This window comes from Hakea prostrata, chromosome 6 (assembly GCF_041222555.1).
Source record: "Hakea prostrata isolate BN-2017 chromosome 6, UWA_Hpros_2, whole genome shotgun sequence".
NCBI lineage: Eukaryota > Viridiplantae > Streptophyta > Magnoliopsida > Proteales > Proteaceae > Hakea > Hakea prostrata.
Window position 1 is genome coordinate 41,329,733 of NC_142605.1, and position 13,723 is coordinate 41,343,455.

General features: G+C 40.9%; 2 protein-coding genes across 2 annotated transcripts; one reads left to right on the forward strand and one right to left on the reverse strand.

The window, feature by feature from the left end:
• Positions 1-2,817: 2,817 nt before the first annotated feature.
• Positions 2,818-4,133, reverse strand: LOC149014217 (RING-H2 finger protein ATL67-like). Its single transcript, XM_089159574.1, is given in 2 exon segments — positions 2,818-3,958; positions 3,960-4,133. Coding segments are annotated over 2 exon segments (606 nt in total). The 5' UTR covers positions 4,056-4,133; the 3' UTR covers positions 2,818-3,448.
• A 6,290-nt stretch (positions 4,134-10,423) lies between these two features.
• On the forward strand, positions 10,424-13,160 carry LOC149014218 (putative membrane-associated kinase regulator 2). The gene is made up of 2 exons (XM_089160200.1): positions 10,424-11,908; positions 11,989-13,160. The coding sequence occupies exons 1-2, from the start codon at positions 10,726-10,728 to the stop codon at positions 12,144-12,146; spliced, it is 1,341 nt and encodes a 446-aa protein (XP_089016326.1). The 5' UTR covers positions 10,424-10,725; the 3' UTR covers positions 12,147-13,160.
• The last annotated feature ends 563 nt before the right edge of the window (positions 13,161-13,723 follow it).

A 13,723-nucleotide genomic window follows, 5' to 3' on the forward strand; every position in this document is an offset into this window, starting at 1 on the left:
TGTAAACCACACTTTTTCAGTTTCTGGAATTACGGAACTCGCCCTCAGCTGACGCTACCATAATTGGACTGTGAATGGGCATTTTAGTCACTGTGACTGTAGCGGATGGTGTTCGGTCAAGTAGTTTGGCATATCCAAAATCCAAACCCCCTGGAACAGGGAATATGCTTTGCAAACACGTCAAAGGTGGTGCTACTGGCAACTTCACCCGTCGGATTGGCATTGTGAGGTCATTTATGTCACTTCGGTGAGAAGTCGTTGAGTTCCAATCTAACGACTAGTAGCTTATTTCCCAGATCAGAAGAACAATATGCTCTCCTGATTCTTCTCTACCATGATTACCATAAATTAAGAAAAATAAAACACTTCCACACCACACTTAGAGTCACTGTTCTCCCTGGTCACTTCCCCACCACATTAGATGAGTGGGCCAAGAGACACCTATTATTCTAAAATCTACTTGGTCCACTGTTAGTCCAAACCAGATTTCAGTGGATCAAAAAGATGTGAGAGTGGGCCGTTCTTTGGGGACGGGAAGCCACCTCCAATGATAAGTTAAATTTCGGATAACGCATATCCTCGTGTTGAGGAGTTAATGTTCTAAGATAAAATGTTTTCTTTGGAACTTATAGTTATAGGAGAATTAATGCTAGAGTTATTGTAATTTGGTTTACCCTTCTCTATTCTGAATGTATTGCTTGTATACCAACTCCATTCATCTGTTATTGTGAAGACAAATCTTGATCGCAGGATCTCTTCCATTGGAATGAAGGCTTAATTTTGATAGTGACAAATAACTCAATCATCAAATTAAGAACTCAATCTTCCTGGAGAAGCTTTGAGCCTACTGCACCATCTCCCAGATTAATCAATAATTAGATTCACGTGGGGCTCAAATATGACATCTATCCCTTCAATTTCTAGACAAATCGTAAGGGAACAATACTTGAAAAGACTTAAACGAATGAAAGGCTTCCAGATGGGCACTAAGCATTTACTATATCTCAGAGCATTTTATGTTGGATTTAATGCTTTGACTAACGTTTGGATAAAAATGAGTTGAAACCCTTCACTGTGTTACTTTTGCCGAGAAATGACATTTCGAGCGCCACGTAAAGTTCATGCCGAGAAGTCCCAATGTCATGTGACATTCACTAAAGGACATTCTTCAAGGCCAACATTATTTCGAGAAGTGGCTTACCTTAAAGTGCTTGAACAGCTATTCAAACTGGGTCTATGTAAATGTCCCCAATCTAACGGTTTGTACCAGTTTAACGATCTAAACCATAATATACATAACAAGACCCACTAAGATTTTTATTTTTAACTTTCCTCTATATTTACGGGTGGATTCTATTATTATTGTATGGTGGGAAGTGTTGAAGAAGCATATTGTTCTCCCGTGATGAGGGAAGGGAGAACTTAAGATAATTCACATGTTTGAAGAGGGAAATAACATGAGCCCAAAACAAATCTCGTGTGGAGGTGTTGGTTCTTTGGAGATGAAAATTCGAATCTTTCATTGCTTTCTTGTTTTGGTAAATGTTCGAACAGTGAGAGAATAACATTCCATTTGTACTGACTTTATCCAATATGATAACAAGGGAAAATCCACATTGATTCATGAATGGAGAAGGTTCTTAACACAGATTTGAAGCTCTGAAGGACCTCTTCCTGAGAAATGGCTCCCAAAATCCTTGTATCAAACACAGACAGAGAGATAGAGAGAGAGAGAGAGAATCTTCATCTTTAAAACTAAGTCGGCAGAAAAGTGCAAGGAACATCTCTAATCGCCTAGTTAGACCCAGAACTCTGTATCTAGAAACAATTAATTCTGTTTCAGTTTTTCACCCTAAAATTTGTCGTTTAACAAGTTCTTCCCCAAGGCCAATATAAACGGTCCCATTTATACAATCTTGAAAACAAACATAATTTGAAAAATTATTATCGAAGATTACGCATAAGACAACTGGTCCTGAAGAGCAGACAAGTTGCCATGGCTTCTAAAAGCCTTTTTTCCAGAGGAACTCTTGATTAGTTTTGAGCCCCACCCAACTTTCATTAAAAGGCTGGGAATATTTTAGAAAGAAATACTTGGAAGAAGCGATAGGAGTTGCAGAGGTAATATTTTACCCGGCGTTGGCCGGCAACTTCCAGATTTGATGGTTCTATTCAGATATTAGGGACCACACTAAACAAATGGGGTTTCTCAAATGTCAATTTGTCACTGTCTGCAACTCTTCAGGTTGCGTTTGATAGTAAGCAGAGAAGGATCTTTCTGTTAACTCTAGCAAAGTTCCACAGCAGATTTCTGCAAAACAAAATTTCGAACCAAATTTTCTGCTAACTTTAAGATTTGGCTAAGATAACTTAATGTTCCCATAAACTAAAACAAAACTTCTTGGTTATACATAAAGAAGACAGCATTGATTCCCCATCTTGCAACCCAACTGCTGGATTGGAGAGAATTCCTCCATTCCCCTCCCACACGATAAGATATAAGAAGGAAAAAGAAAAAAAAACAGTTTCCCCACAAGTCCACAAACAAACAGAACTGGAAAAAAAAGCGATCAGCTCAATGCAGAAGCAATTTTTTAATGCATGTCCATGTCAGGCACTGCAAAGTTTTGAATAACTCGGGAAGACTTTCTAAAGATCTCAAGTCTCAAGGTGGGCCATGAAGTCCAGAGATAGCTTCAGTTACACATTTTACACTGTGCTGTAGCTCATGTAAGCACATGAAAACAAGTCCAGAACTCCACATTTGGGAGGACAGAGACTAGAAATTTAATTAGTAACATTAATAAGTCCAAGACAAGACATAAAAAAGTCAAATAAAACAAAATATGTCAAACCAGACCAACTGCCCTACAGGCTACAAACCGTACCTTCTCTTCTCCTCTGTTCTTTCCAGAATCGTAGTTTGCACGAAATGACTTAAAATTTTACAGACATAAACAAAAATTTAAAACACATTACGTTAAGTCAAACAAGAGCATGGTTACTTTACAACATTAATTGCATTCCCTAACCAAGAATTTGAGTATAGCAAAATATACACACTGTTTCAAAGCATCAAACCAGAGTGATTGTATAAACAGAGCTTAGCAAGGAGATCAGTCTGCAGGGGTTGCTTCAAACTTGTAGAAGACGACTATAGTGCTTCAACTTAAAAGACTATGCGAACTTGAATTTTGAACTTGAATTTTGAACTTGATTTCATTCTTTACCAATCAAACCTAAACCCTAAACTCAACAAAACACATTGGTAGCCATTACGTCAGATCGCTAACAAACGAATCCCAAAAAACATACAAAGAGGAAAAGAAAAAAAGAAAGAAAGAAAGAAAACAAAAAAAGCTTCAATCTTTGCAGCTCCAAAACTTCGCTAACTCAAAATTTACAGAAAAGTGTAGAACAACAGAATACAAAGCATCACCTCCTCTGATCACCTGGGGTACTGTGATAACGGCACAAGCTCAGAGAGTGGAGTGGATAACGGAGTGGGTAACGGCGAATTGCGACAAACAGGGCAAGAAGCATTAAGCCTCAACCAAGCATCGATGCAACACAGATGAAAGAAATGTCGACAATCGGGCATCATTCGTAGCATCTCCCCATCCTTGTAATCACAAAGACAAATCGAACACACTGAATCTCCACTCCCACGATTACTTGACTTGCAGAAGGGGAACTTTGGGTACGAATTGATGACCATTTGATCGAGCCCAGCAACATTCTCTTCGTCTCCGCTGCCATCGTCATTTTCAGCAACGAAGATAATTCGAGGGAGGATGACACCATTGACGACTGAAGAGTCGGAGTTAGAGTCGGAGCTGCCTGGGTTTGGAGAACGAGAACGAGAGCGAGCCCGGCAACAGACGTAGGAGGCAAGGAGAACGGTGGAGAGCAGGACAAGAAACCCTAAAGCGAAGGCAATAGCGTAGCCAAGGCCGAGGTGTGGTGAGGTTCTTAAGGAAGTAACTTGCACTTCCACTACCGCCACCGCTACCGTTGCCGGTGGAGGCGGCGGCGGCAGAAGCTCTACTGGACATTTTGCGGCAGAATATGCGATGCAGAGTTTCATCCCTGTTAGAAGAGAGAGAGAGAGACAATAGCAGACTTTTTTTTTCTTGCTTGGGTTGTTTTTTTTTTTTTCGTTTGTTGTTTCTCTCCTCCTTGGGAGCTGGCCAGGTGGGTGGGTATCCACAGCTGTTGCATTCAATACGAAGTTATGGATGTAAGAAACTTTCATAAATATAGGAAGAAGCGAGTGTTTAATGCCTTGATGGGCTTCATACATATGGGCTGTGAGTCCCAAATTACACTAGAATTGGTTTTCCCCCCTAAAATTGAATCCATACTCATAAATTTGACCTCCTTGTTTGATTTTTTTTTTTTTGGGTATGAAGTTAATCCATTCAACTAGAGGGAAAAACATGTGGGGACACAACTTGGGTTGTCCAACCACGGAGTGGTAGTAGGCCAACATGTCTCTTCCGGGATAGACATGGCCAGCTTTGCTAGACTATCGACCATTACATTGGCCTCTCTAGGAATAAAAGAGAAAAAAAAACACAAAGACAAATTGGCTGCAAGGAGCCGAATATATAAGAATACTGTTTGAGAAGTCAAAGGGGCCGACTTGGAGGGTGCTTTGAGAACTAACACCAGCTCCAAATTATCAGATTCTATAGCTACATGATTTAGTCCCAACTCAAGAGCAGCTTTGATCCCTTCTCTTACAACCAAGGTTTCACCATCAAAGATTTCTAAAAACGTAAAGGAATAGATTTCATCAGTAAGGGAATGCCTTTCTCATCTCTTATAGCAATCCCAAGGCCTGATTTGCCGTTGCTTCTATTCTTGGCTGCGTCAGTGTTCACCTTAAAGAATCCGCTTTGTGGAAGGACTCCAAATTGTTGCTCTATGTTTGCTGGTGTGTATTGTTTCTGCTTCCTCCTTGCTTGATTCAGTTGATGGCTTTGAACTTCCATGAAGTGTTGATTTGGTTAAGAAGTTTAAGTAACACCGTATTATTTGCTTATGACAATTTATAGCTCCTTAATGTCATTCTGGGGAAGCAAACATTAAATTTTGACTTGGTCCTAGACCTATAGTTCAATACTTATTCATTACTTTTGATTGAGGAATCCAAGTCAATAAGGGTTGTTAGACCTGAATCCGGATCATCATCCCTGACGAGGAGCACAGAGTGCTCCCCAATGGGTTTACCACCACAAATTCGGTGGGACCCACCGGAAAAATAATAAAATAAAATTAAAAAAAAAACCCTCCATCACCCAACCCCGGGTCCCTTTGAATTTATGGTGGTAAAGCCGTCGGGGAGTAGCTGATCCGGACTCGTTAGACCTTGTGTCCTCAGAATAGTGTGATGATAGAATGGGACGATTGGTCGGTACTACTCAAACCAGACAACGGGAGAAACTCAAAAAGATCAGCACTCAGAACCCCAAAGATGTAGTTGGGACAATTTATCTATCAAACAATTTCAACAAAGTTCCATCCAACATATCCTACAAAGCCACAGTAAAAATAAAAACTGTTCTGGTTCCAATTGGACTAGGAAACCCAAAATAATTCTTGATGTAGCTAAGGCCTGAACCACAGCATCTATGCCAAATCGTGACTTCAGAAATAAATGGGCTCTTGAGATCTAAGTTAAATTCAGCTCCAAAGGGAAATGGGCTCCTTTTTGGGCCATCCGTCTGGGCCAGGAAAGAGAGTATTGGTCTTCAATGGATCAACCTGTCCCTCTTAACAAAAAAAATCCCTTCAGGATTTGTTCCATCCATCACTGCTGCTGTCATTAATTCGTACCCAGAAAAATCAAAAGAGGCCAAGAGCACTCTGTTTCACTTGCAGGAAGATTATACTTTAGGGTCAACCCATCTAACTCAGTTTGACAGTACTTTCCAAGTCTTTACCTATGAAAGGTCCCTGTAACTGGGCCAACAAAAACCAAAGCCATAAAATGTTTCAGTCCCCACTGCAATGCATGAAAAGTGAAGATTCAGTATGTCTCTATCTTTTCTTTTCTCTCTTTCTTTTACTTTCTCTCTTGTGCACAATTATTTCAAATACCCATTAATCATTCTTTCATAACTAAGTAATAAACAAAATAAATTCTGTGTTCCAGGCTTTTGAAGATACTGTACAGGTTTTCATCACAAGTGCTTACAGTTCCCACCACTATACATATTTGCAGTTTCTGCAGAGAGTGAGAAAACCATAATGTGACTACAGAGGTCACACCATTGGTGGGGTCTTCTGCACTCAAGAACCACAAATAAATATAAGTACAAGATCTGAACAGTTGAAATATCTCAAAGATCAAGTAGAAAAGGAGACCTAGATTGGACTATTGTGATCATGGAATGACGACGAGAGTGAAGAGTGCAGAAAAAGTGGTGTTAGGGTGGGGCAATCTTTAGCTAGCTTTCCTTTCTAGGACCTCTCGGGGGATTTGGTGAAGAAGGGAAGAAAGGAAGCTTAAGAAAATACAAAGTTTTGATGCCAGCATGATTTGAGGAAGTTAAGAGAAAAAGTAAAGGATATGATATGCACCCATGGATCCATATTGCAATTTTATATTGATTTAATCACTTAAATTATACAAACATAGATGAAACAAAAGAATAGGATAAGTAGGGTCCATTAAAAAGCCACTTAGGGAGGATGATAACCTTTTGGAAAATTTGTCTTACATATGGTAAACATGGAATCTGGACTATCATGAAGAAATGTCCTGAGGTGTGAAATAACCCTTAGACTAACAGAGAAGAAAGAAAAGAAAACAATAAAATAATATAATAATCCCTACTCATATTTAAATATGTTAGAAATTTGAGTTTTCTTTTAACTATGGAGAAAGAAGAATTCACTCATATTTTTTAGGAATTGATAGCTTTATATTATATTTGGGGTAAGAACCATTACATATACCATAAGGAGAAAGAAGAATCCCTACTCAATAATGTTTGGTGGGAATCAAATAACACATATTTCAAATCTTTCTTGAATATGAGACAACTAAAGTGAGAAATAAGCTCATTTGCCTCCTACAATATTCCTGTAGCTTGTCGTGTAGTTGCTATTGGTCCAGTTTCTCCTTGGAGCCCTAATGTGTTGTTTGTCCTTGCTGCAATGGCCTCCACACTATTGTATTGAAGGCTTTGGTTTAGCTTGGTCTACAAGCCTTGGTTTTTTGTCATTTAAGACCTAGTGTTGCACTTCGTGCTCTATCGTAAAGAAATTGACCTAAAAATTTATTATTCTTGGTTTTTAACCTGAACTGAGACTAGTAAACAACATATTGTTTTCTTTGGTAAGAATGAACAAGAAGTTCTTTTGATGTCTATAGATCTCACCATCAACAACTTTGTAATATCTCACTTTCTTCTTCCTAAATCTCATCACAATAAGATTAAGAAGGATGCTAACAGCTTCTTAAGGGGAGAGAAAGATAACAAAAGAAAGATTTGTTGGGATCTTGGGAGATACCATGTCAGTCCAAGCATGGGGGGGGGGGGCGCTTGGGATTTAGAGATCCTTATTTGCATAATATATACCCTGTTATGTTTGCTAGCTTGGAAGGTCTGGCCTAACCCTAACTTTTATTGGGTCAAATTTCTAAAACAAATATGCTTTCCCAATTCATATTTCTTGACCTCAATAGCTGATCTAATCCATGGAGAAGTGTTTTTGAGCAGAAAAGTTCTAAGTTCAGGTTTGGTTTGGACAGTGAGAGATGGATCACCTATTAGATTTTGGGAAGACCAGTGTATTCTTTCAAGCCTTGACTACAAAACCAAGAGCTATAACAGGGATCATAGAGGAATCACTTGGGTTTTTTTTTTTTTTTTTTTTTTATCTCATAGACTTTGAATCGAGGAGTTGGAAAGAGGAACTAATTAAAGATGTGTTTGATCAGGCTGACGTTGAGGCAATTTTGAAAATCAAAATTAGTATGGCTCCAAGAGAAAATAGGAAAATTTGGGTGCCTGCCAAAAGTGGTATGTTTTCTGTTAAGTTAGCATATCATCACCTCTTGAACAACGCGGAAAGGGGAAAAATGAATCAACCATCTTCTTCTGTTAGATTTGGCAGGAATAATATCGATCCTGTGGTATGGAAAAATATTTTGAATTGTCATTCAGCTTCAAAAGTTCATAATATGCTGTGAAGGCCGTGTGTAGGGGCCTTACCTTCAGTTGGTGAATTGAGCAAGAGAAACCCACAGATCGATCCTAGACGTTGCAGATGTGGAGTTTTGGAATCAACTGACCATATATTGATAGATTGTGAATTTTCTCATAGAGTGTTTTTTGCCGCTGCTCTTTCTTTTCCCCTCCTGCTAATCCTCGAGTAAGTGCTGCTATCATTGGGTGGAAGCAAGTCTTACCTTCTGAGAAATCGGTGTTCAAGGAATTGACTAGTCCATTGCTTATTTATGTTGGAGAATCTAGATTGCTCACAACGATCTGATCTTTAAAGGGATTCAATGGAGTCCATTGTAGGTGGTGAACAAGGCAACGACAGAGGCAAATGAATTTTCTAGATGCAATGGAGGTTCTTGCAATGAAGAGAATAGTTGGATGTCAAGTGAAGCCCCTAGAACCCCCTTTTCATGGACGTGCCCTCTAGTGAGCTTCTTGAATATCAATCTTGATGCAGTGTTCAAAGATAGAGGAGGTGGGTTGGGTATTGTCTACAAAGATTCTGAAGGTAAGCCCATTAAAGGGCTAACAATTCTTGCTCAATTCAACTCAATTCTAATGGGAGAAGCGTTTGCTATTAGGGAGGGAATCTTAATGGCCCTGGAGGGAGACTTTAGAAATGTCCTGGTGGAATCAGATTTTGCGGAATAATCAATTTTGTGAACAAGCTAGAGCTGATTCCAATGGACATTTAGAATATTGTATGGGATGTTTAGAACCTGTCCTCTCAGTTATAGAATCTTTCATTTCATCATGTTAAAAGGGAGTGTAATGCAATAGTTGACTCCCTTACTTGTAAGCCTATGTTCATAATATGCCAGACTCTTTGGTTTATTTTGGATCCTTGGTTTTTAGATATTTGTAATCTTGATATCTTGGGCGTGGCGTGGATAGCACGTTAATATAAGGCGGGCCGGGCGGGGGGGGGGGCGAAAGCGCCCAAAGCGCAAAGGGAGCCCCACGGTGGTCCGGCCCCCTAAACCATTTTCAACCAAAAGATAAAAAAGATAAGAATGAAAAAATATATATAGTATTTTTTTGGGTAGAAAATGAACAAGGTATTTCTACTCCACCAAACACACAAATGCTTATGAGGTTACGTCATTCATCTAATCATACTCACTAGAGTCTTCTCTTGCTTTTAAGGTGTGATTAGGCTTAAACCCTAATTAAATTAAGCTTAACAGTGCAAGTCGGGTGACTGTTAAGCTCATTATTAGGAGTTGGAATTTATAGGATTAGTGGGTTCGAAGGGGTCCCTCTTCATGGTAGTGGATATGGAGAATTGGAACCCATAGTCTTGTCTAGTCGCAGGAAATCCGGCCAAAAGCCAAACCCACACTCATAAGCCGTGACTCCTCTCCTCCATCTCCAATGGTAGGACCCACCGAATCATCACCCTTGGAGTGGAGCTGCTCAAAATTCTATGGAAATGAAATTCATCCATTCATTCTCAGATTCTCTGATGTTAATATGATAGGATCTCTCAGCGGGACCCACTAATGGACATGAACCGTCATACCGTGCTGGTCTTTCGGTTTGGGCTAGCATGGCGAAATTGACCAAAGGAGGTCAAATCTTTTGTGATTCGGGAGAGATTCAGAGTTTTCTCAAACAGTGAGGTAAAGGTAGTGTAGCTTTCAAGAGAGCTAACTGCTGCAACTGCAAGATAGCAGATTTTCGCATCCTCTCTAGGTTGATTTGTTGTTGGTGTCGGACCCAACGCCAGGGTGCCTGAACCTAAGGGCAGAAGATGGGCAGGAGCATAAGAAAAACACTTCACCCTCATCACCTCCTCTTTCTTCGTGGATGCTGCTTACTTTGATGTCTTCCTTGTTTGGCCTTTGGGCTTTTTCTTCTCTTTACCTTTACTTGCTTTCTAGTTGAAAGTTTTCTACTTTTTTCTCATCTCCTCTTCCTCTATTATAGCCAGCCAAGCCCTATCAGGTCCTCTTTTTTGGGAAGTTTCGCCCCATCCTCCACCTCAGCTCCTTTGCTAGACGCAATAAGTGGTGATTAATGACGTTGATACATACTGGCTCGTATGTATGAGACTTGCTGCTTTGGTGTATCATCAGTAGTCTTCAGTATCAGTATACGTATATCACAGTATCACACTTCCTTTGCTTACACGGTCATCTCCAATTTCTCTCTCTTCTCTCTTGCTCTGACGCGCAGACACTGCTCTAACAAAGTCACATGACTGCCCTGCAACCACGTAGACGACACCTTAAAATTTAAAACAAAGAAACAACCAAAATAAAAGCAGACCCTTCTCTCTCTCTCACAGGCCCTGCTAGAGCTCAACACGTACTGTGTAGCTCTGTCATGCCATTTTCAGTACTGCAGCGCCATTAAACAAATACCTCCTTTCCACCACCTGCCCTTTTCATCTTCTCTTTCGCGCCCTAAAACGGAGTAGAACAAGTCTTCTATCGCAGACCCAAGCGTTCCTGTTTCGTTTTCTGCTCTGGCTATCCCAACCATGGAAGCTTTCAGCTTGCTCAAGTACTGGAGAGGAGCTGGAGTCACCGGAAACAATGCAAGCACGGTCTCTGGCACCACCACCACCACCATAGCCGAAACCGTACGGCCACAGGCGGTGGAAACGGACGAAGATGAAGGCGATGAAGGGTCCTTCTTCGACATGGAGTTTATGCCGGACGACGAAGACGGTGAAGGTGGAGACGACGACGACGGCGGCACTGGCAGCGACCAGGATGTTTATAGTAACAGCGGACACGACGAGGAAGATGACGGAGGTTCGTCGACCGTCACCGATGGAGAAAGAGAATTTAACTTCACCTTGTCTTCTGTGTCGAGCGGTGGCAACTCGGACGCGAATCTCTCGCTCTCCCCTTCGGATGATCTCTTCTTTAAAGGAAGGCTTGTGCCTTTGGAGCCATCGTCGCTTGATTTCAACCCTTCCGAGCCGAACTCGAAGTCTCAGTTCCCTATCTCCTTGTTGAAAACTGCCACAAAGTTAAGGGTGTTCACGCTGGGGCTCAAGAAGTCCAAATCGACAACTTCTGAGAAGTCGGAATCAAATGTTGAAGCTGCGACTGCTGCGAAAGAAGATGAACAGCCCAAGACCCAACGCCACCGGCAAGGAAAATTTCTCACGGTGAAGTTGAAGGTCGAAGAGGTTCCTATCGCTTCTCTGTTTACCAGAGACAACAGTTCTAGAAGCTCTGGAGAAAAGCCTCAGAAGCAGAACAGCTCCGATGAGGCGGCTACGGATGACAAAAGGTTTTCCAAGGATGTGGTGCAGAAGTATCTGAAGATGATCAAGCCTCTCTATGTGAAGGTTTCGAGGAGGTACGGGGAGAAACTGAAGTTACAGTTGAGCTCGGGGTCAGGGAAGGCAGCACCGGCGACGACGACAACACCAGTGTCCTCTCCGAAAGCAGCTAAGAACAACCCCCAGGGAGAAACAGAGGAGACCGAAGTGCAGTGTGGTCTTCGGAGCCAGAAACAGGGGAGCTTGCCGGCGGGTTTGCGTGTGGTCTGTAAGCATTTAGGAAAAAGCAGGTCTGCTTCGTCGGCTGTGGCTGCGGCACCTACATTGCCGTCTCAATCTAGTAGACGCGATGATTCATTGTTGCAGCAGCATGACGGGATCCAAGGGGCTATTTTGCACTGCAAAAAATCGTTTAATGCTACAAGAGGTATCGATCTGATCTCTGAACTAATTCTTGTTTTATTTTATGAATTTTCCTTTTATATAATGTAGTTGATGGTTTCGCAGATTCAGAGACGTCCATGCTTTCGCGTAGTTCAAGCGATTCCTCTCACGAGAAAACAATTAGTCCGTGTAAAAATTCCTTTGATCTCTCTAAAGAGAAAGTAATGAGTTCGAATAGGATTTCTTCAGAAGAAGGAACCGTTGCTCAAGCTTGCAGTTGAAGAAGATGATGGACGATGACCTGATATCAGTTGAGTTACTCGAGTGTTGAAACAGAAGCAAGAATTAGATCTGTGAATCCATATTTAGTATTATCAGTTTTTGTAAAAAGGAGGAAATCTAGGAGACGAGAGTTGTGACTTGTTAGTGTGTTAAGGATGGTCTGATAGAGAATGACCAGTTAGTAGATGATCAATTTTACTCGTCTGAGCTAGTAAAAAATGCAATCTACAGTCTTGTTAGATTAGATCTTCAGACGAGATGCCGGATGCGTTCGATGAAATGAATCGGTGAATCATCTTAGACATAATGTAACCTGTATCATATAAATCTGGAATTTTATATGAAGTTTAGTTTAGATCTTCAGATTTGTCAAATGGATGACATTGAATCATCTTGGAAATCAAGCAACCTCAATGCTAGAAATCCGAAATTCTATTCAAATCCTAAAATCTCCTGAAAAGGAACCTCCTTTTTGGTCAAGGAAACCAAGATACAAACAAGGATTTTATCTTTATTTCCTTTTTGATTTGTATTAGTTTATTGGTTTCTGTGTTTCTCTTTATCTTTATTCTTGTTCTGCAATTAAAAACCAAGAAGGAACCGCTGTCATTGTAAAGAGTGGTAGGAAAAGTAGCGACAATGCCGGAAAACAGTCAAAAGAAGACGGAAGAGAAGGTAAGCAACGAAAAATGAATGCCTACACGGTTAACACAAACATTACAGATCTGCTTAGGGTTTTGTAGAAACTCACGCAGGTCGCGAGTGATTTCGTTTGCTTTCCTTCTTTTTTCCAGTCACCTGCGATCTTCGCATGAGTTCTGAGTCTGAAGCTGATAGCATGAGTTCTGAGTCTGAAGCTGGTAGTCAAGGCAGTCTAGAGAAGTGACATCTTTGGTTTCCGTGAAGGCCACTGATGGTGATGTTCCATGCATGTTCGAAAATAGGCAGAGGGATGGCATTTGTCTGGTTGTTGCAGGTTTCTTGCAAATACGGAAGATCTGTTACAGTTATTCCCGAGACGATGGATTAACTAGGGATTAGGGCTTTGGGGAGGGAAATGAGCGAAACTGTAACGAGTTTTGCATTGGCTGCGTAAGGAAAACGGGTCGGCTCATGGAATCGGATATTCAATTTATGCCATCCACCCACCTGTGCAGAGTTAGTGTCAAGATGTAAATACTGATATTTTACACATGCACCGGAAATTTCAACAAATTGCGAAAACGGCCTAGGTGTTGATATTTCACACGTGAAACGAGGGCCAAGAAAAATTTTTATATAATTGAAAGGGAAGTGAAAAAATTTCAAAAAAAAATGGAGGGGATCATGGGACCTTTAGCCCTAGGGTTGCTCTACTGCTTTGCTCTGTGCAACATTGGAGAAACCTGAGGGGCGATCAAGTGGCATTAACAGATAGACGATGATGGTGATGGTGTGGTTTTGATTTGGATTATTTAAAGCAACATACGGTAATGATGGAAGGGACGGGATACTTTGAAGCAAGTCTGGGAGAAGTCTATCGTGGGGAATGCCAACATGGGGATTAGAGTCGAGTCTAGATCTTCTATCGATCGAG

Excerpts from the sequence above, each read along its gene's own strand:
- LOC149014218 (XM_089160200.1), top strand. The coding sequence starts at position 10,726 with ATGGAAGCTTTCAGCTTGCTCAAGTACTGGAGAGGAGCTGGAGTCACC. Across the intron at positions 11,909-11,988 it reads ATCGTTTAATGCTACAAGAG|ATTCAGAGACGTCCATGCTT; the intron begins GTATCGATCTGA and ends ATGGTTTCGCAG.